The sequence below is a fragment of the Acinonyx jubatus genome, chromosome D2, assembly GCF_027475565.1.
Source record: "Acinonyx jubatus isolate Ajub_Pintada_27869175 chromosome D2, VMU_Ajub_asm_v1.0, whole genome shotgun sequence".
Classification (NCBI taxonomy): Eukaryota; Metazoa; Chordata; class Mammalia; order Carnivora; family Felidae; genus Acinonyx; species Acinonyx jubatus.
Window position 1 is genome coordinate 32,110,288 of NC_069393.1, and position 23,480 is coordinate 32,133,767.

General features: G+C 35.8%; 1 protein-coding gene across 6 annotated transcripts in view; it reads right to left on the bottom strand.

The window, feature by feature from the left end:
* The window catches only part of MICU1 (mitochondrial calcium uptake 1), a 238,347-nt gene that overhangs the window by 158,189 nt on the left and 56,678 nt on the right, over positions 1 to 23,480 (bottom strand). For 5 of the 6 annotated variants that reach the window (XM_027062244.2, XM_027062242.2, XM_053207388.1 and 2 more), the window contains 2 exons: positions 11,602 to 11,776; positions 154 to 316 (listed from right to left, as the gene is read on the bottom strand). In XM_027062244.2, the coding sequence (XP_026918045.1) occupies positions 154 to 316; positions 11,602 to 11,776 (338 nt within the window). Of the gene's footprint in view, positions 1 to 153; positions 317 to 11,601; positions 11,777 to 23,480 lie in introns of those variants that run through there. The other variant, XM_053207392.1, reaches the window with a different exon arrangement.

Here is a 23,480-nt window from a genome sequence, read left to right on the forward strand (position 1 = left end):
CCTCTTTTATACTGCTAAAGACTGGAATAATACGTGACATTCAGTCAGTACACAATGAATATAATTATTGCATGGACCTATAACGTTTAGGCAATACAAAGAAGAACATAAAAAAATTAATATCATAATCTTATTTTTCCCTTTAGCACTTACGTTCTGGTTGTTTTTCATTAGGTGTTATGGATCGCACAAAATCTTGGGGGGTCATAAACACTTCAGATTCACCAGGTTCATTGATTACTTTCAAGGTGGCAAAATAGCGGAAGATCTTGTCTGGTGTGGAATATGCTCGAATCCTATTCTCATATTCCATCACCTGAAATTAGAAATTCAGAGTGTTACTATAGTAAGCAGTTCTCATTTTCATATATTTTCCATCTTATATCTGGAGTTATTCTATTACATATTTTTTTTCTACAACTGATTTTTTATACTAGACATAAACTTGAATTTCAAAAACTTTTCAACCTTTCCCCTCCGATATAACATTCATATTCCAGTTGAGAAAATGCTTAACTTTTGTTTAGAATTTTTTGTGAATAATTTTCTAATTTCTTAAATTACTGAAAGCCACAATTTGAAAATATCATATAATTCAAAAGGTCTCAGTAATAGGGTATAATGACATATACACAGAAGCCTACAGATTCCAAAATACCAAGTTTTTTTTTAAAGGGATTGATTTTACAGTTTTTACTTTGATGCAATTTCTTAAATCCTAAAACAAGACAGAATTAGGAATCCATAGGTTTAAACAGCTAATGATCTTTCAAACACAAAGTACATTGAATTATAGCATTAAAAAAATAAAACTACACATCATGGAAACTCAATTAACAAGTCTGAGGCAAAAAACCTTTTACTTTTGACTACAAAATTAAGGAAACTGCTGGAAATCCTTTATATATATCACATTTATTTTTTTATTTAAAAAAAGTTTATTATTTTGAGGGAGAGAGTTACATGAGTGAGGGAGGGGCATAAAAAGAGAGAGAGAGAGAGAGGGAGAGAACCCCAAGCAGGCACTGCGCTGACATTGGGGCTCAATCTCACAAACCATGAGATCAGGATCTGAGACAAAATTCAGAGTTGGATGCTTAACCGACTGAGCTACCCAGCCTCCCCTACATATGCCATATTTAGAAAAGAGCAGAGCTGGGAAGAACACAAGTAAATACTTGAATAGTAACAAAATCAAATATGGCATATATTAAACTAAAAGGGTATAATATTAATAGGCCCATTTTTTATCTGGCATCCAAGCTGTGATTCTGTGTGTGCAACATACAAAACACTGCATCTTCTGCATAATCTTATCTTACAAATATAGGTATGAGAAAAATCTTTACCAAAATACCAGCTACACAGCACTCTGGTGAAAAGATTTCTCTCATACCTGAATTTTAGATGTTGAGATAGCCAAAAATAAATAGTAGCTTATAAATAACTAGTAGGAAATGTCAAGGCAATACAATCTAAAAATCCAACAGTTCAAAGTCTAAAAAGCAATTTGCTAATATTAAAAAAAATTATTAATGTTTTTAATTTGCCGTATTAACACAACTAACACTGTAATTGCCACTCCCGGCTAAATGGTCACTTTGAGGTCACTGACTGCAGCCGTTCAAGAGTCTTAATTCCACTACCTGATATGCTTTCAGCAACTAGGAAAGGATCTCTAATTTATAACTATACATGACAGGAATCTTCCAAGACTAATTTGCATTAAAATCTGAGTACTGTTTATCAAAACATTTTGCATGTGGCAAACACACTAAGCCTTAAGACATAGCTACAAGTCTTAACTCAAAGGCCCTTTTATATTATATTGTAACTACCTGCCGGATAATACTGGCTATAGAAGAAATAACTTTAGGACATCTGTATTCTTTTCTTCAGAATAACAACAACAAAAATAATCAGTTTGTAATGTTTAGGGTATAAGCTACAGCTATTGCCAAAGATGTTTTTGTGAACTAAAAACTTAAGTCAATCTTATACAAGATAAAGATAGAAAGACAACAACTTAAAAGTCAATAATTTTTAGACTCAAACCAGATTTGTTGATTGTTGCAAGTCCCTAAATTATGTTGCTGAATATTATTAGTTTTGGTTTCAAACAATAGGCCAAGGAAAGTAATAGACTTTTTGCATTCCCATATTGTTAAGAGTTTAATATAGACATACTGTACAGTACATATTTTATTTTTTTTCACTTAGTAATGTATCTTGGAGATCACACCACAACAAATGATATAATGATACAAAGCAGTCTCCTTTTAAGTGGTTTTATTCAAAAGAATTCTAACAAACTATTTCATAAAGCGTTTGGGATATAGCATCCAAGGTAACAATGGCTTAGAAGCCAACATATGTAGAAAAGTGGTGAAGAGTTTTGAGATTGTTAGCCTGGAGAAAAGATTTACTAAGGGAATTATAATAGTTACATTCAATCATTTACTTAAAACATTCTGGAACTTCATGATGCTAATGCTAAGACAGTTCTCTTCAATAAAACTGCTGGTCCCCAAACCAGTTCTCGGGTTTAATTTTGGTATAATGCTTAAGGAAAACCAAGGCTATAATATCTTGAGACCAAGTGAATGCAAGTGACTGTGAATCCCTGTGGGCCCTGATGTCAGAACTCATACATAAGCTTTGAATGCAGACTGCAGTCAGACCTTGGAAAAGGTAGCAGGCAGAAAGATCTTGTAATAAATTAGTGTCTGGCACATTTTCTTTCAAGAGGTGATTTATAACACCCAATCTGTACCCTAACAGCTGTTTTCCATGTTAAAAACTCCCTCTCCTTTTCATCTAGTGAACTTCTGGCCATCCATAGTAACAATCATCTATTACAGGATGACCTCTTAAAGTTCTATGAAATTCCAAGCCCTATGACACCAGTCTCACTGAATATAAAGCAAATTAATTTCTGGCGGAAAAATTAAGGAAACTGCCTAATTACAGTAACAAAAGAAAAGAGAATAAAAAAGAATGAAGACAGCTTAAGGGACTATATATAGCACATCGTCAAATGGACCAAAGTGCACATTAAAGGGATCCCAGAAGGAGAAAGAATGAGAGAAAGAGGCAGAAAACTTATTCAAAGAAATGACTGAAAATATCCCAATCTGGGCAAAGAAACAGACATGGAGACCCAGGAAACTCAAAGAGTCCTAAACATGATGAATCCAAAGAAACACACAATGAGACACATTACAGAGTTTTCCAAGAAAATAAAAGCTGAAGGAGTTCATCAACACTAGATCACTCTTACAAGAAATGTTAAAGGTAATTTCTGAACCTGAGGTGCCTGGCTGACTCAATTGGTAGAGCATGTGGCCCTTGATCTCAGGATCATTGAGTTCAAGCCCCATGTTGAGTGTAGACACTACGTTAACTTAATTTTTATAAACTTAAAAAAAAAGTTTTATTTATTTTTGAGAGACAGAATGTGAATGGGGGAGGTGCAGAGATAGGGGGAACAGAGGATCAGAGCAGGCTCCTCACTGACAGCAGAAAGCCCAAGGTGGGACTCGAACTCAAAAACCCTGAGATCATGACCTGAGCTAAAGTTGGACGCTCAACTGAGTGAGTCACCCAGGCGCCCCAATAAACTTATTTCTTTTTTAAAGGTAATTCCTGAACCTAAAACAAAGAGACATCAGTATAAGCAAAACATATAAAAATGTAAAACTCACTGGTGAAGGTAAATATATAGTTAATTTCAGAACACTCTAATTTTGTAATGGTGGTGGGTAAATCACTTCTCATTAACATGGAGATTTTTTAAAAAGTATTAAACATAACTATAATAATCTGTAAATGGATAAACAATGTAAAAAGACATAAATTATGATATTAAAAACATAAAAGTATAAATGTAGAGCTTTTGTACACATTAGAAGTTAAGCTGTTATTGCTTAAAATACACTGTTACAAGATATTTTATGTAAGCCCCATGGTAATCATAAAGCAAAAACCTACACCAGATACACAAAAGGTGAAAAGAAAAAAAAATCTAGGCATACTGGTACAGAAAATGATCAAGTCACAAAGGAAGAGAACAAGAAAGGAAATAAAGGGTAAAGGAATTACAAAACACTCTGAAAACAAATAACAAAATGGCAATAGTAAACCCGTATCTATCAATAATTACTTTAAATGTAATGGATTAAATCCTGCAATCAAAAGAAACAGAATGTTGAAATAAAAAAATAATACCCAACTATACTGTATACAAAAAGCTCGTTTCAGTTTTTAGGACACACACAAGCAGAAGTGAAGTTGATGGTAAAAGATATTCCATGCAAATGGAAACCAAGAGGAAAGCAGGAGTAGCTATACTACCAAACAAAACACACTTTAAGCCAAAGACTGTAGCAAGGGACAACGAAGAGAATAATATAATAATAAAAGGTCAATTCATAAAGAGAATATAAGATTTCTGAATAGTTATGCATCCAACACAGAGAACCTAAATATATAAAGCAAATGTGACCAGAATTGGAGGGAAAAATACACAGCATTATTTATAACAGCCATATTATGGAAGCAACCTGATGTCCATTGGTAGATGAATGGATAAAGAAGAGGGGGTATGAAATATAACTCAGCCATAAAAAAGAATGACATCTTGCCATTTGCAACAACATGGATGGGTCTAGAGGGTATAATGCTAAGCGAACTAAGTCAGAGAAAAGCAAATACCATAAGATTTTCACTCATATTTGGAATTTAAGAAACAAAACAAATGAGCAAAGGAAAGAGACAAAAAAACCAGACTCTTAAATATAGAGAACTGATGGTTTACCAGAGAGGAGGGGGTTGGGGGGATGGGTTAAACAGGTGATGGGGATTAAGGAGTACACTTGTTTTGATGAGTACTAGGTGATATATGGAATTGTTAAATCACTATGTTGTACAATTGAAACTAACACTGTATGTGAACTAACTGGAATTAAAATAAAAACTTTAAAAGACAATAAAGAAATAAATAAACAAACAAATAAATAGCAAAACCAAAAACAACCCATAAAAATCAATTCAATTAAATGGGCAGAATGACCTAAACAGACATTTTTTCAAGGAGGACATCCAAATGGCCAATGGATACATGAAAAGATGCTCAACATCACTAATTATCAGGAAAATGCAAATTAAAACCACAAGAAGATATCACCTCAAACCTATTAGATGGTTATCATCAAAAAGAAAAAAGATAACAAGTGTAGATGAGGATATGGAGAAAAGGGAACCTTTTTGCACTGTTGGTGGCAAAGTAAATTGGTTCAACCTTAATGGAAAATAGCATGGAGGTTCCTCAAGAAACCTAAAAATAGAACTACCATATCATTCAGAAAACCCACTTCTGCCAAAGGAAACAAAATCAGTATAGTGAAGAGATATCTGTACTGCCATGTTCATGACAGCATTAGTCACAATAGTCAAGGTATGGAAATCCCTAAGGACTCCATGTAGCCAAATCAACTGTGAAAAAAGAAGAACAGAGCTGGAGGACTACTACATGCTGATTTTAAAACTTAATACAAAAGCACAGTCATCAAAAGAATGTGGTACCGACATAAAGACAGATATACAGATCAATGGAATAGAAGAGAGCCAGAAATAAACCCTCACATATATGGTCAAATGATTTTTAACAAAGGAGAAACAACCATTTAATGGATAAAGGATAGTCTTTTCAACAAATGGTGCTGGGAAAATTGGTAGCCACACGCAAAAAAAAAAAAAAAAAAAAAAAAAAAAAATGTTGAACCCTTCTCTAACTCTACATTAAAAAGTTAACTTGGGTTAAAGACCAAAATGAAAGACCTAAAATTATAAAACTTATAGAAGAAAACATACAAAAGCTTCATGACATCAGATTGGGCAACAATTTCTTGGATATGATACTAGATGCACAAGCAACACAGGAAAAAAAAGAGACAAAGTGGACTTCATGAAAGTTTTTAAATTTTGTGCATCAAAAGATAATATCAATACAGTAAGGAGGTAATCCATAGAATGAGAAGAAATTGTTGCAAACATATATCTGATAAGGAGTTAACAAACAGATTATATTTAAAAAACCCTAAAACTCAACAATTTAAAAAAACAAAAATGGAATTCAAAAATGGGCAAAGGATGTGAACAGACATTTATCCAAAGAAGATATACAACTGAACACTAAGCACATGCAAAGTTGTTCCACATCACTGATCATCATGGAAATGCAAATGAAAACTATACTGAGATACTGCTTCACATCTGTTAGGATGACTAATATAAGAAGAACAGAATATAACAAGCAGTGGCAAAGATATGAGAAAAATAGAACCCTTGTTGGTAGGAATGTAAAATGGCACATCACTGTGGAAAACAGTATGGGCTTCCATAAGAAAAATAAGATAGGATTACCATATGATCTAGCAATTTCACTTCAGAGTGTATACCCAAAGAACAGAAAGCAAGGTCTCAAATAGATATCTGTATATCTACATTCACAGCATCATTTTCCACAACAGTTACAATGTGGAAGCAATCCAAGTATCCGCCAATGGATGAATGGATGAGCAAAAATGTGGTAAATACATATCCTGGAATATTATTCAGCCCCCAAAAGTAAGGAAATTCTGACATATGCTAAAACACAATGAATCTTGAAGACATTATATAAAGTGCAATAAGCCAGTCAGAAAAATACAAACTGTATGATTCAGTATCTATGAGGTATTTTTAGCATTCAAAAGCATGAAGAGAAAGTAGAATGGTGGTTTCCAGGGGTTGGGAGAGGAGGGTAGTAAAGAGTTATTGTTTAATGGGTATATATTTTCAATTTTATAAGACGAAAACAGTTTCGGTAATGGATGGTGAGAAAATGATTACACTTTATGATAAACTGTACACTTAAAAATTGGTAATGTGGTAAAGGTTATGTTTTTAAATTTTTTTTAATGTTTGTTTTTGAGAGAGAGAGAGAGAGAAAGAGAGAGAGAAAGAGTGTGAGTGGGGGAGGGGCACAGAGAGATGGAGACAGAATCTGAAGCAGGCTCCAGCTGCTGAGCTGTCAGCCCAGAGCCCAACGCGAGGCTTGAATTCATGAGATCATGCCCTGAACCGGAGTCAGACACTTAACAGACTGAACCACCCAGGCACCCTTAATTTTTTTTTTAAGTTTATTTATTTTTGAGAGAGAGAAGGGGGGGGAGGGAGGGAGGGAGGGACGGAGGGAAGGGCAGAGAAGGGAGACACAGAATCTGGAGCAGGCTCCAGGTTCTGAGCTGTCAGCACACAGCCTGATAAATGTTATGATTTAACTATTTTATTTCCATAAAAAAATTTGGAAGAAAAAAAAAAGAGACCCTAGGAGATTAGGAAAAGAACTCATGAGAAAAACTGTAACAGGTATGTATGCCTGGGTGGCTCAGTCAGTTGAGCAACCAATTCTTGATTTCGACTCAGGTCATGATACCAGGGTTGTGGGATCAAGCTTCGCACTGAGTCTGAAGCATGCTTAGGATTCTCTCTTTCTCTCTCTCCAGCTTCCCCTCTCCCCTGCTTGTGCTCTTTCTCTCTCTAATAAAATAAAAAATGTATAACAGAACAGCTACAAGATATACAGTATAGGTTGTGAACATTCAAGATACATGTAAGAAGAGTTCCAAAAGAAAATAAATTACAGTGAAGCAACAGTGAAGCAGTATGCAAATTTTTCTGAATTCAGGACTTAAAGTTCCAGAGGGAACAATAAAATTAAAAATTTAAAAATCAAAAATAAATCAAATGGAACTAGATAAAAGAACATAAATATTAAACAGAGGAGCATGTACAACAATGGTATAGCATAAACTGAGTGACAGCTCTTTGCACCTGAGAATTTTTTTTAATTAAAAATAAAACACAAAAATGAACTATTGGGACCTCATCAAAATAAAAATCTTCTGCACAGTAAAGGAAACAATCAGCAAAACTAAAAGGCAGCCGATGGAATGGGAGAAGATATTTGCAAATGACATATCAGATAGAATCTATAGAAAACTTATCAAACTCAACACCCAAAAAACCAAATAATCCAGTGAAGAAATGGGCAAAAGACATGAAGACACTTCTCCAAAGAAGACATCCAGATGGCCAATCGACACATGGAAAAATGCTCCACATCACAATATAAATCAAAACCACAACAAGATACTACCTCACACCTGTCAGAATGTCTAACATTAACAACTCAGGCAACAACAGATGTTGGCGAGGATGTGGAGAAAGACGATCTCTTTTGCACTGCTGGTGGGACTGTAAACTGGTGCACCCACTCTGGAAAACAGTATGGAGATTCCTCAAAGAATTAAACATAGAACTACCCTATGACCCAGCAATTGCACTACTAGGTATTTATCCCAGGGATACAGGTATACTGTTTCAAAGGGGCACATGCACCCCAATGTTTATAGCAGTGCTATTGACAATAGTCAAAGTATGGAAAGACCCCAAATGTCCATCGATGGATGAATGGATAAAGAAGATGTGGTATATATATATATATATATATATATATATATATATATACACAATGAAGTATTACTCAGTAATCAAAAAGAACGAAATCTTGTCATTTGCAACTATGTGAATGGAACTAGAAGGTATTATGCTAAGCGAAATTAGAGAAAGACAAAAATCATATGACTTCACTCCTATGAGGACTTTAAGATACAAAACAGATGAACATAAGGGAAGAGAAGCAAAAATAATATAAAATCAGGGAGCGGGGGGACACGTGGGTGGTTCAGTTGCTTGAGTGTCCGGCTTCAGCTCAGGTCATGATCTCACAGTTCTTGTGAGTTTGAGCTCCACATCAGGCTCTGTGCTGACAGATCAGAGCCTGGAGCCTGCTTGAGATTCTGTGTCTCCCCCTCTCTCTGCCCCTCCCCTACTCATACTCAGTCTTTCTCTCTCAAAAATAAATAAACATTAAAAAAATTTATAAAAACAGGAGGTGGACAAAACATAAGAGACTCTTAAATATGGAGACAGAGGGTTACTGGAGGGGTTGTGGGAGGGGGGGGGTGGGCTAAATGGGTAAGGAGCATTAAGGAATCTACTCCTGAAATCATTGTTGTACTATATACTAACTTGGATGTAAATTAAAAAGTGAGTATATTATTTAAAAATCAATCAATCAATCAATCACACAAAACCACCAGGCCATGCATGGCATTAATAAATCATGAACTAAGGACAATACAGCAATGTATTTTTTTTTAAGTTTATGTATTTTTGAGAGAGCGCGTGTAAGCAAGGGAGGCACAGAGAGAAAGGGAGACGGAGAATCCCAAGAAGGCTCCACACCGTCAGTGCAGAGCCCAACGTGGAGCTCAAATCAACAAACCATGAGATCATGACCTGAACCAAAATCAAGAGTCGGACACTTAGCTGAGCCACCAAGATGCTCCAGCAATGTATTTTTTATATTCATTTTGTTTCTTAATAAAAAAGGGAAAAAAAATGAAGCAAATATAATCAAATGTTAAAACTTGACAAAATGAGGGATGGGTACATGTATGTTCATTATAGTAGTCTCTATTGCTTTCTCTCTGAATATTTTAAGTATTACATAAAAATCAGGAGAATGTAAAAGATCAAAGCCAAAAAATTTAAGTGAAAAGGGAGGATGTCAAAGAGAGCCTATGGAAAATGGAGCAGTTTGGTATTGCAGGGAAAGAATGTGAATGGCAAAAACAAAAAAACAAAAACAAACAAAAAAAACAAAACACCCAACCAAAAAACCAAAACAAAACATGCTCAAAAATGCCATTTATTATTTTATTAAAAATGGAAAAATCTTTAACATGTCCATGTAGACTATGTAAAAAATGACAAGACAAAGAGCAGCTGAGAAAACAGGCAGAGGAAAAAATAAGTATTGAAATAGGTTGTTAGGGAAACAGGATAACATGTGGAATGGTTATCCCTGAATAGGGAAAACAGAGCTCTTCCACTAAAACTTTACTGAAAGAATTATTTCAGAAACAGATTAGAAAGGTTTTATAGCCTTGGGAGCTACAAGTTAAGTAAATTACAATTATCAAGCTTTCATTTTTATCTGGGAAGTATGACATATGGTCATTGCTGAGCAGAAAGCAGGAGAAGAAAATGGAAAGTTCAAAAATAAATGCTCATTTGGATAAGTTTTGCTCTATTTTGTAAAATGGAAAATTTGACTTTATAAATGAAACTGCTGGCACAAGGTGAGTCTGAACTTTCTTCTAATTCACTCAGGGCAAAAGATTAAATAAACGTATCATTGTGGAAATACCAACAGTTGACACTTAACTTATAATACATAATTTTTGTTCAAATTCACCTCAACCAGTAATGGATTTGAGGGGCGCCTGGGTGGCTCAGTTGGATAAGTGTCGACTTAATCATGATCTCATGATTCATGAGTTTGAGCCTCGCTTGGGGCTCTGTGCTGACAGCTTGGAGCCTGGAGCCTGATTCAGATTCTGTGTCTCCCTCTCTCCCTGCCCCTGCCCAGCTCATGCTCTCTCTTTCTCTCAAGAATAAATAAAACATTTTTTAAAATTTTTAAAAGAAGAAAAATGGATTTGAGAAATGAAAAGATTTATTTATTTATGTATGTATGTATGTATTTAGTAAGCGAGCACAAGCAGGACAGAGGCAGAAGGGGAGGAAGAGAGAGAATCTGAACCAGGTTCCACAGTCAGCACAGTGGGGCTGGATGTGGGGCTTGATTCCACAAATGTGAGATCATGACCTGAGCTGAAATCAAGAATCAGATACTTGGCTAACTGAGCCCACCCAGGCAACCCAGAGAAATGAAAAGGCATATTTAATAACTTCATCCAAACAAACACACAGAAGATACAAATCTCTCAAAGGAACTTTCCTTGCAAATACATACCACACACATGCAACACACAAATAACTCAAATTATCTTGCTGTATTTATTAGCTACATTTTGGCAAGTGAAGGCAATTCCCTGAATTTCAATGTTATCGTGCAAAATGAAATTCATCCTTTTGACTTTTCATCACTCATGTCTGCTGAATTCAAATGCTCAATATCAAAGGTATTACTATACCGGAACTGAAATTTTTCCGAGGTAGAGCTCTGTAACAGCAGGTTGTGTTAAAGATATAAAATGTTGAAGTCATGTAAAGTTTATGCTATCATCAAAATTAGTTGAATTTTTGGAAATATTTGTATATTTCCAAAAGGATGTTATCTCGCCTTTCCAACTGGGCATCATCAATCAGTTGTTCCAAAGACTCAACATATACTAGAACATTTAGCATCTGAAAGATCTGGAAAGTATGAACCAACCTAGGTAGTTAAATTGAAACGGAAAATATATGCAAATCCTGATTACCAATCTTGGATCTTTTCACTACCCGCCATTAACTTCACATTTCAAGATTACACTTGCCTTAGAACATGACAGAAAATAGCAAAAAAGGTGAATCTCTGCAAAGAGAATATGAACCATCTGAAATAAATGATAAGAGACTCAACTGCATTATTCTAACTTGTAATTAACTACAGTTCTGATTAATTTATAAGATTGTGTTCCATACTTTTCTGTCTCTGAATCCAGAACGTTTCTTCTTTTTCTCTTCTGGATGAGGATCGAGACAAATACCTGCAGCCTTTTTTTCATGGTTACAAACTTCCCCTTCATCTTTATTCTTCCCTTTATCACCAACTTCACTCTTCAGGTTGTTTATAGATGGTGGAGATTCTGCAAGGGCCCTAGATATGCAAAAAAAATAAATTTGCATTAATCCAGAAATAAATATTTTCAGGTACAGTTTAGTGGGAGCAATAGTAATGAAATTTGCGAAAAGTTCTACAGGAAGAGGTTCCTTAAAAAGTTAAAAATAGAACTATCGTATGATCCAGCAATTCCACTTCTGGCTCTATATCCCAAAGAACTGAAAGCAGAGTCATGAAGAGATTTTTGCACATTCATGTTAACAGCAGCATTATTCACAACAGCTAAAATGTTTGAAGCAACTGGTATGTCCATTAACAGGTGGGTGGATAAAGATAATGTGGTATATACATACAAAGAATAATATCCAGCTCTAAAATGACAGGGATGATACCAAAAGCATAGGCAACAAAAAGCCAAGAGACAAGCAGGATTATGTGAAACTACAAAGCTTCACTACAGTGAAAGAAACAATCAACAAAATGAAAAGACAACCTATCGTATGGGAGAAAATACTTGCAAACCATGTATTTAATAAAGGGCTAATATTCAAAACATAGAGAACGCTTATAATAGCCAAAAAAAAAAAAAAAAAACCCCAAATAACCTGATTAAAAAATGGACAAAGGGGGGCGCCTGGGTGGCGCAGTCAGTTAAGCGTCCGACTTCAGCCAGGTCACGATCTCGCGGTCCGGGAGTTTGAGCCCCGTGTCAGGCTCTGGGCTGATGGCTCAGAGCCTGGAGCCTGTTTCCGATTCTGTGTCTCCCTCTCTCTCTGCCCCTCCCCCGTTCATGCTCTGTCTCTCTCTGTCCCAAAAATAAATAAACGTTGAAAAAAAATTTAAAAAAAAATGGACAAAGGAAGTGAAGAGACATTTCTCAAAAGAAGATACATTAATGGCCAACTATACATGAAAAATGTGCTCAACATCAATAATCATCAGGGAAATGCAAACTAAAACTGCAATGAAATATCAACTCACACCTGGTAGGATGGCTTTGGTAACAAAAAAAAAAAAAAAAGAAGATAACATGTGGAGGTGAGGATGTGGAGAAAAGGGATCCCTGGTACATTTTTGGTCAGAATGTAAATTCATACAGCCACTATGGAAAACAGAATGGAAGATCCTCAAAAAAACAAATAATAGAACTGCCAAATGATTCAGGAATCCCACTTTGGGTATATATCCAAAGGAAATGAAATCAGGATCTCAGATATCTATATTCCCACCTTCACTGAAGCATTATTCAGAGTAGCCAAGGCATGGGAAGCAACCTAAATGCCTCTCAATCAACAAATACATAAAATGTGGGGGCACCTGGCTGGCTCAGTTGGTGGAACGTGTGACTCTTGATCTCTGGGTTATGAGTTTGAGCCCCACACTGGGTATAGAGATTACTTTTAAACATCTTAAAAAAAAAACACCCACAAATAAATAAAATGTGGTATGTGTGTACTCCCCACCCACAGGAATACTATTCAGCATCAAAAAGGGAAGGAAATCCTGCCATTTCTGGCAACACAGATGAACCTAGAGGGCATTATGCTAAGCGAACTAAGCCAAACACAGAAGAACAAGTACTGTATTATACCACTTACATTATGAATATAAAAGAGTCAAACTCATAAAGGCAGAGAGTGGAATGGTGCTTTCCAGGGGCTGGGGGAGGAGGAAATGGGGAGATATTAATCAAAGGGCGCAAATATTTAGTTACACAAAGTAAGTAAGTCTTAGAGATCCACTGAACAGCATAGTGCCTACAGTTAACAAAACTGTATTGTATACTTAGACATTTGCTAAGAAGGTAGATCTAATATTAAGTGTTTTCTCACTAAAGCAACCTATAATAATAACAAATTAGAGGGTTAGAGAAAACTTCTAAAGGTGATGGACTGGCTTATGGCATACACTAATGATGGTTCACTGGTATATATATACTGGTATATATATACTTCTCTCCAACTCCTCAAGTTGTAGGCATTAGTTATGTACAACTTCTTGTATGTCAAAAAAATTTAAGTAACTCAGAAAAAAAACTAAAAAGGAAAGGATATCATATTGCATGCCACAATATGGTTGAACCTTGAGGACATTACACTAAGTGAAATGAGCCAAAAAGACAAATACTGTATTATGACCTTACTTATATGAGGCATCTAACAGAGTCTATTTCATAGAGACAGAAAATAGAATGATGTAACCGGGGGCTGCAGGGAGGGTGGAACAGAGGTATTTAATGGGTAATGAATTTTAGTTTTGCAAGATGAAAAAGTTATAAAGATCTCTTTAACAACAGTGTAAATATACTTAACACTACTTAGCTGTATACTTAAAATGGTTGGGATGATAAATTTTGTTATTTTTTTTAACCAAAAAAAAAAAATGAATTGGAAGAATAAGTGTGAGACCAAAGGAATCAAAAATTGATACTGATGTTAAAACATGTACATAACAAAATTCTACAGGAAGACAAAAACCTAATGGGCTTACCAAGTTAATTCAATTATCAGTAGCAAGAAAAAACCTGAATGTACAGGAGAAGCCCCTCTAGCTAGAGTTTGAAACTGAATATCTATTCTATAAAGATTTTTCCTAACTTCTTCATCCAAGAGAATGATTCTATTCTTTCAAACTGCTACATGATTTGGTAACTGAACCATATCATAATTTATGTTACTTTTGTATTCCCAGAATCTATCTTGCTCTTTAACTATTAGGGGGACTCAAATGACTTCGTCGTTTTTATAAACCAAAAACTGTCAAATATCAGCACTGTCATATGGTTCAACATAATAGGTAAGAACATTAAGAGACTGGTTGTTCAGAAAAAGGAAGGAAGTAATAAAGATTAGAGTAGATATATACAAAATAGAAACTAAAAAAACAACAGATCAATAAAACCAGAAGCTGGTTCTTTGAGAAGATCAATAAAACTGATAAACCTTTAGCCAGATTTATTGAGAGAAAAGAGAGAAGGTGAGAGAGAGAGGGAGAAAGAGAGAGGGAAAGAGACGACTCAAACACATTCAGAAATGAATGAGGAGAAACAATGACTGACACCACATATATACAAAGGATTATAGGAGAAGATTATGAAAAATTATGTGCCAATGGAGGCACCTGAGTGGCTCAGTTAGCTAAACGTCTCACTCTCACTCAGGTCATGATCTCATGGTTCTTGAGTTCAAGCCCTGTGTCAGGCTCTACATTGACAGTGTGGAGCCTGGTTGGGATTCTCTCTCTTCCTCTCACTCTGTCCCTCCCCTACTTGTGTGCTCTCTCTCTTTCTCTCTCTGTGTCTCTCTCAAAATAAATAAATAAACTTAAAAAAAATTATGTGCCAACAAATTAGACAACCTAGGAGAAATGGATAGATTCCTAGAAAACATATAACCTCCCAAAACTTCATCAGGAAGAACCAGAAATTTGAACAGACCAATTACCAGCAATGAAATTAAATATTAAATAGGCAATCAAAAACTCCCAACCAACCAAAGTCCAAGAGCAGATGGCTTCACTGGTGAATTCTACTAAACATTTAAAGAAGAGTTAATGCCTGTTCTTCTCAAAATATTCCAAAAAATAGAAAAGCAAAGCTTCCAAATATATTCTATGAGGCCAGCATTACCATGATACCAAAACCAGATAAAAACACTACAAAAAAAAGAGAACTACAGGCCATTATCTATGATGAACATAGATGCAAAAATCCTCAACAAAATATTACCAAATTGAATCCAACAATACATTAAAAATATCATTCATCACAATCAAGTGGGAATTATTCCTGGTATGCAAGGATGGTTCAATATTCACAAATCAATCAATGTGATACATCACATCGACAAGAGACAGGATAAAAACCATATGATCATTTCAATAGATGCAAAAAAAGCATGTGACAAAGTATAACATCAATTCATGATAAAGCACTCAAGAAAGTATGCTTAGAGGGAACATATCTCAACATAATAAAGGCCATATACAAAAACCACAGCTACCATCATACTCAATAGTAAAAAACTGAGAGCTTTTCCCCTAAGATTAGGAGCAAGACAAGGATTCCACTCTCCCCACTTTTATTAAATGTAGTACTAGAAATCCTAGCCACAGCAATCACACAAATAAAAGAGATAAAAGGAATCCAAACTGGTAATGAAGTAAAACTTTCATTATTTGCAGATAACAATATACAATATATAGAAAACTCTGAAGATTCCACACACACATACACACACACAAAAACTAGAGCTGACAAATGAATTCAGTAAGGTTGAAAGATATAAAATCAATATACAGAAACCTGTTGCATTCTCATACAGAATATACTAATACAATATTCTCATACAGTACATTCTCATACAATATACAGAAACCTGTTGCATACACTCATAATAAAGTAGCAGAAAAAGAAATTAAGAAAACAATTTCATTTACCATTGCACCAAAAATAATAGAATACCTAGGAATAAACTTAACCAAGGAGATGAAAAACCTGTACTCTTCAAACTATAAAACACAGGTAAAAGAAACTGAAGATGAAACAAATGGAAAGATATTCCATGTTCATGAATGGGGAGAACAAATATTGTTAAAACATCCATACTATCCAAAATTAACTACAGATTTAATGCAATCCCTATCAAAATACCAACAGTATTTTTCACAGAATTTGAACAAATGGTTCTAAAATCTGTGTGGAACTACGAAACACCCAAAATAGCCAAATCAATCTTGAAAAAGAAGAACAAAATTGGAGGTATCACAATCTCAGATTTCAAGATAAACTACAAAGCTGTAGTATTCAAAACAGCATGGTCCTGGTACAAAAAGAGACACAGCGATCAACAGAACAGAGAGCCCAGAAATAAACCCATGATTATATGGTCAATTAATTTACAACTAAAGAGGCAAGAATATGCAATCGAAGAAAGACAGTCTCTTCAAAAAATGGTGTTGGGAAAACTAGACAGTTGCATGCAAAAGAATGAAAGTAACGCACTTACACTACACATAAAAAATAAACTCAAAATAGGTTAAAGACCTAAATGTGAGGCATGATACCATAAAAATCCTAGAAGAGAACACAAGCAATAATTTCTCTGACATTAGCTATAGAGACATTTTTCTAGGTATGTCTCCTAAGGCAAGGCAAATAAAAACAAACAAGCAAACAAAAAAATTAAACAAACAAAAACAACTACTGGTACTATACCAAAATAAAAAGCTTCTGCACAGCAATGGAAACAATCAACAAAAACAAAAAGACAATCTACTCAATGGGAGAAAATATTTGCAAATGATGCATCTGCTAAGGGGTTAGTGTCCAAAATATACAAAGAACTTCTACAGCTCAACACCAAAAAAAAAGAAATAATCTAATAAAAAATGGGCAGAAGACATGAACATTTCTAGAAAGAAGAAATGACATAAAGATAACCAACAGTCACATGAAAAGAAGCTCAACATCACTTATCATTAGGGAAATATAAGTCAAAAGCACAATGAGGTATCACCTCACACTTGTCAGAATGGTTCAATTCAAAAACACAAAATAAACAATGTGTGGAGAATAAGAAACCCTTGTGTACTGTTGGGGATGCAAACTGGTGCAGTCACTGTGGAAAATAGCATGGAGTTCCTCAAAAAGTTAAAAATAACATTACCCTACAATCCAGTAATTTCACTATTGAGTATTTACTCAAAGAATATGAAAAATTAATTCAAAACAATAGATGTACCCCTGTGTTTATTGAAGCATTACTTGCAACAGCCAAAATTTGGAAGCAACCCAAGTGTTCATCAATAGATGAATGGATAAGGAAGATGTGGTATATATAGACAAGGGAATATTCCTCAGCAATACAAAAGAATAAAATCTTGCCATTTGCAACAATGTGAATGAATCTAGAGGGTATAGAGGGCATAATGCTAAGTGAAATAAGTCAGTCAGAGAAAGACAAATACCATATGATCTCACTCATATGTGGAATTTAAGAAATAAAACCAGTGAACACAGGAAAAAGACAAACAACAACAACAACAACAACAACAACAACAAAATAGACTCTTAAATATAGAGAACTGGTGGTTGCCAGAACTGGGGGGACGGATAAAATAGGTAAAGAGGATTAAGAGTACATTTATCATGATGAGCAATGAATAATACATAGAATTGTTGAATCACTATACTGTACACATGAAAGTAATATAACACTGTACATTAATTATACGGGAATAATAAGTAATAGGGTGCCTGGGTGACTCAGTCAGTTGAGTGTCTGACACCTGATTTCAGCTCAGGTCATGATCTCAGGGTCATGGGATCAAGCCCCACATTGGGCTCCACACTGAGCATGCAGCCTGCTTAAGAATCTTTCTCTCTCTCTCTCTCTCTCTCTCTCTCTCTCTCTCTCTTTCTCTCTCTCTCTCCCCCCCTTCTCTGCCCCCCCATTCCTCTTCCCTGCTCATACTCTGTCTCTCTAATATAAAATAAAATAAATTTAAAATATTATACTGGAATACTAAATAACAATAAAAACTTTAAAAAACAAAAAGAAGAGACTGGACACTATTTTTTTTTTAAGAGAAAGTTTGGTTTTTTTAAAGTTTATTTATTTTGAGAGAGACAGCATGTGTGTGAGCAGGGGAGGGGCAGAAAGAGGGAGAGAGAGGATCCCAAGCAGGCTCTGTGCTGATAGCAAGGCTCAATCCCACCAAATGTGAGATCATAACCTGAGCCAAAATCGAGTTGGTCATTTAACTGACCGAGCCACCCAAGAAAATTTAAAAAAAAAAATTTTTTTTAACGTTTGTTTTTTGAGAGAGAGAGAGAGAGAGAGAGAGAGAGAGAGAGAGACAGAGGGTGAGCAGGTGAGGGGAAGAGAAAGTGGGAGACACAAAATCTGAAGCAGGCTCCAGGCTCTGAGCTGTCAGTGCAGAGCCCAGTGCGGAGCTAGACCCCATGGACCGCAAGATCATGACCTGAGCTGAAGTTGGATGCTTAACCGACTCAGCCACCCAGGTTCCCCGAAAGTTTTTTTTTTTAACTTTTATTTATTTATTGTTGGGGGGGGGGAAGAGAGAGGGAAGAAGGGACAGAGGGCAGGGGAGAGGAACAGACAGAATCCCAAGCAGGCTCTGCACTGTCAACGCAGAGCCCAATGTGGGTCTCAATCTCATGAACCATGAGATCATGACCTGAGCCAAAATCAAGAGTTGGATGCTTAACTGACTGAGCCACCCAGGCGCCCCCACTATTCTTTTATTTTAATTGTCCAGAGTTCCCAACCCAGTGCCTCACACAGAGAAAGCATGCAATGTGCTTTCTAACACAAAAGGAACAAAAATGGAAGTCCTCATCTATGTTGACCAGAAAAAGGATTGGAAAAATATACACTGGGATTAAAACACTGCAATATGAGAAATTTCTTAATGTAATCATTTCACATGACTATTTAGAGAAGACTTAAACAAATAGTTCTTATTTCATTTACTTGCAAATAATATTTTATACATGTTAACAAAGTCAAAGAAATATCTGAATTTGTAAGCAAGAAAAATAATTGAATGTTTTAAAGGCTAAATCCTAAAAATAAATGAATTAAAAAAATTTTTGTAATGTTTATTCATTTTTTGAGACACAGAGAGAGCACAAGCAGGGGAGGGGCAGAGAGAGAGGGAGACACAGAATCCAAAGCAGGATCCAGGCTCTGAGCTGACAGCCTGTCACAGGGCTCCAACTCATGAACCATGAGATAATGACCTGAGCTGATGTCGAACAATTAACCAACTAAGCCACCTAGGTGCCCCCAAATAAACACATTTTTAAAAATCAACAAGAAACTAATACACTACAGGCTTTTTTCCCAACCTGGTTCAAAAGCAATCTTTTGACCATAGCCTGAATTTCCTTTCAACTTTGGCCAAGTGTTCAAGGTTGGATCATTTCCCTGTTTTATTTCCCTCTGACAAGTTTGTGGAGCCAAATGATGATGGGCTGGTAAAGTGAAGACCCAAGGAATTTATGGGTAAAGAAAAGAGGCAGCATTCATTCATTTCATCATTCAAATGCTGTAGGAACTACAGCTGAGATAAATATAAACAAGACTATCTCTGTCCTCAAGAAAGTCAAGGTGAATTGGGAAAACAGATATATCAACTGATAAAAGAAAACATAAGGACATAGAGTAGGGACAGGAAAAGCCCTGTAAAGGGTGACTCATAACCTGACTTCTCCAAAACCTAAAGTTCTAAAAAAGAAAATCTACAGACATTCAGTATCGTCTGGTATAACAGAAACTAGCCTAACCACACTGCTTCTTTCAGTTCAATTAACTAAACAGAATTCATAATTTCTTCTGAAAAACTCACACACTGATATCCCTGATACTCTGAATGCTGCTCATATGTAGTAGGCAGGTTACACCCCATTATATCCCTGCATCTTTTACCACCTTCGGAGCAGTTCACTTCCAAGAGTCACTTTGATTTTTTTCCTATTTTATTCCTGATAGTTGAAGCCATCATGATAATAATATAATACAGTGATTAAACATTATAGAACTGGTAAAATATAATGATATACACAGATAAATGTGCCTTCCCACAGTGGGGAATAATACAGAAAATTCAACAAAATATATAAAACATATTCAGATAATGAACAACAGACAGTAACTCTCTGAAAAAAGTTAGGCCTATAATTGTTCTGAAGTTTCTTTTGGAGACATTTTATTTTCCAGATCAGGAGCAGGCTTCCAAGCAAAACAGAGTGACTATGCTAAGTTGAGAAGACAGAGGTCACAATTTGGAGAGGCTGAGGTGGCTGGAATTGGTGGGGAAGAGGACCAGAGAGGAGGAAGTCACACAAAGAAAAAGTTCCACGAACCCAATGGGGTCTCCCTTAAGTTACTATTAGGCAGTGTATTCTTAGGATTAAAGCATCCAAAATTAGGCAAAGAACAATTATCAAAGAGCTGTAGGTCAAATACATTTCCAGGACTCACAAGTGGGAAACGCTCAAGCTGTGACAAAACACTGAACACCCAAGGCACTCAGTAAACACAACAGACAGGTCATATCTTATTAGTAGGGCTAAATTAGCTCTAGAGAAAAAGATACTGTAAACTATGTTGGGATTTAAAAAAAAGCTTAAACACAAGCTTTAGATGATAAAACAGGTTCTTCAATAAATTAACTGCCTGCCAATACAAAAATCAATATACTTTTAAAGGAAAACAACAAAATCCAGGCATGCAAAAGTGTTAACATACACAATGAAAAATATCTAATAAAGTAATTATTAGCTGTCAGCAAGATAGCAGAATAGGTCCCAGCCTTTGTCTCCCAATGATTTAACAATGATGTACAGATCAAAATATCTTTATGAAATTCCCCAAATCCAGTTAAGAAGTTGCAGTACACCAGGAAAGCACAATGCCAAAACCAGACACATTGAAATGGATAAAAGGAGCTACTTCACTTTACCCATGTCAGTCCCTCCCACAAGCAGGCACAGCTTAGCACCAGGAGAGAATGCCCCAGCTAGCAATTGCTCCTATAGGGAGGAATGAGAATGGAAGGGTGTTCACCATTCTCGCTATTCAGAGGGCTCTCAAGGGATTGGTTTCTGTTCACCTCATTTGGACTCCTGACAGAAGGTGGCATGGTTTGCGTGCCAGGGAGTCGAAAGAAAAGAGAAGCGGGAGGTGGTTTGGGGAGCTGGCACAGCTTGGCACAACTAGGAAAAGGTACAGAATGAGTCTTCTCCCTCGTGAGGGAAGAAGTGGAAGGAGTGTCTAGTGTTCTAGTTTTTCAGAAGGCTGCCTGAAAAGACTAGTTGGCATGTGCCTCACCTGACTTGGGGTGATAACTGGGAGCTGGAATACTTTGGATACTTAGTGGCTGATTAGAAGAGACAGTAGGTGGCTTGCTGCTATACACAGAGAACTTGCAGTACTACAGACAAACACCAGAGGGAACAAAAGATTACAAGCTCTTGAAAAAAACTGGCAAGCCTCTGCAATTGAAAATTTGCCCACACAGATCCAGAGAATCTGTCACTTCTTCCAAAACAGACTCAGAGACAATGGGATCTATAATTAGGCTGATTGCTGAGGGCCTTCTTCTGTATGAAGTCAGTCTATAAAGACTGTGATATGTGCTTGATTCTTCAAAAATGTCTCATAAAGTTAGAAGACACATGAATAGAAATGTGGATCAAACAAAAGAGCAAAATAAATCTCCAGAAACTGATCCTAAAGAAACAGTAATATTTATTACTTGAAAAATAATTCAAAATACCTATCATAAAGATGCTCTATAAGCTCAAGAAAACACTGCATTAAAAAGACTACTATCAAAAAAAAAAAAAGGCAAACAAATTCTGGAGTTGATGAATACAATTACAGACCTGAAAAATTCACTTAGGGTGGTTCAAAAACAGACCTGATCAAGTGGAAGAAAGAATTGGTAAACTCGAAGCTAGATCATTTGATATTATCTAGTCAGAGGAACAAAACGCAAAAGAAAAAGCCTAAGGGACTCATGGGATCGGGTCAAGAAAACCAATACATGCATGAAGGAGAAGGAAGAGGAAAAAAGGGGTAAAAAGTTTATTTAAAGAAAATATGGCCAAAAACTTCCCAAACTTGGGGACGTTAATGGACATCCAGACTGAAGAAGCTCAACATACTTCCAAGATGGAACCCAAAGAAATCCACACTAAGACACATTATAATCAAATTGCCAAAGTCAAAGACAAAGGGACAGTTTTAAAGCAGAAGGAGAAAAGTGATTCATCATGTACAAGGGGACCCCATAAAACTCTAAGACCTTGCAGGCATAAAGAAATAGGGTGAGGGGCGCCTGGGTGGCTCAGTCAGTTGAGCATCCGACTTCAGCTCAGGTCATGATCTTGCAGTTTGTGAGTTCGAGCCCCGCGTCAGGCTCTGTGCTGACAGCTTGGAGCCCAGAGCCTGCTTCGGATTCTGTGTCTCCCTCTCTCTCTGCCCCTACCCGCTTGCACTATGTCTCTCTCTCTCCTTCAAAAATAAATAAACATTAAAAAAAATAAAAAATAAATAAAAGAAATAGGGTGAGATACGGAAAGTGCTGAAAGAAAAAACTGCCAACCAAAGGTATTATATCTGGCAAAACTATTCTTTAGAATTCAAGGGGAAATAAAGATGTTCTCAGATAAACAATGCTGAAGGAGTTCACACCATTAAACCTGCATTACAAAAAAATGCCAAAGAGAGTCCTTTAAGTTGAAATAAACCACACTGCAACATGAAAGCATATGAAAATATAAAACTCACTGGAGAAGGCAAATACATAGAGAAATACAGAATACTGTTGTCTTATAAAGATGATGTGTAAATCTCTTTAAATTTTAAACTCAGAAGTTCAAAAATCAAATACAAAAAAAAACATTTAACTATAAAAATGTTAATGGGCACACAACATGAGATGTAACTTGTGAATCAGTATCATAAAGAGAAGGAAAGGAATAAAAGTATAGAATATTTGTTTTTAACTGAAGTTAACTTCTGTGCTTTTTAAGGAATAATACATTTTGTTGGTTTACCCTTACTTTTATATTGGTCATCAACTAGAAGAGTCAGCAAGTTAGTAAGGTCTTTTCCACAGATCTTTGCAAGCTTTGTGGACTAATTTTACAATCATGATTATAATTAGTTTTCTTTACCTTTATCTGAAAGCATATTTTGCATAAAAG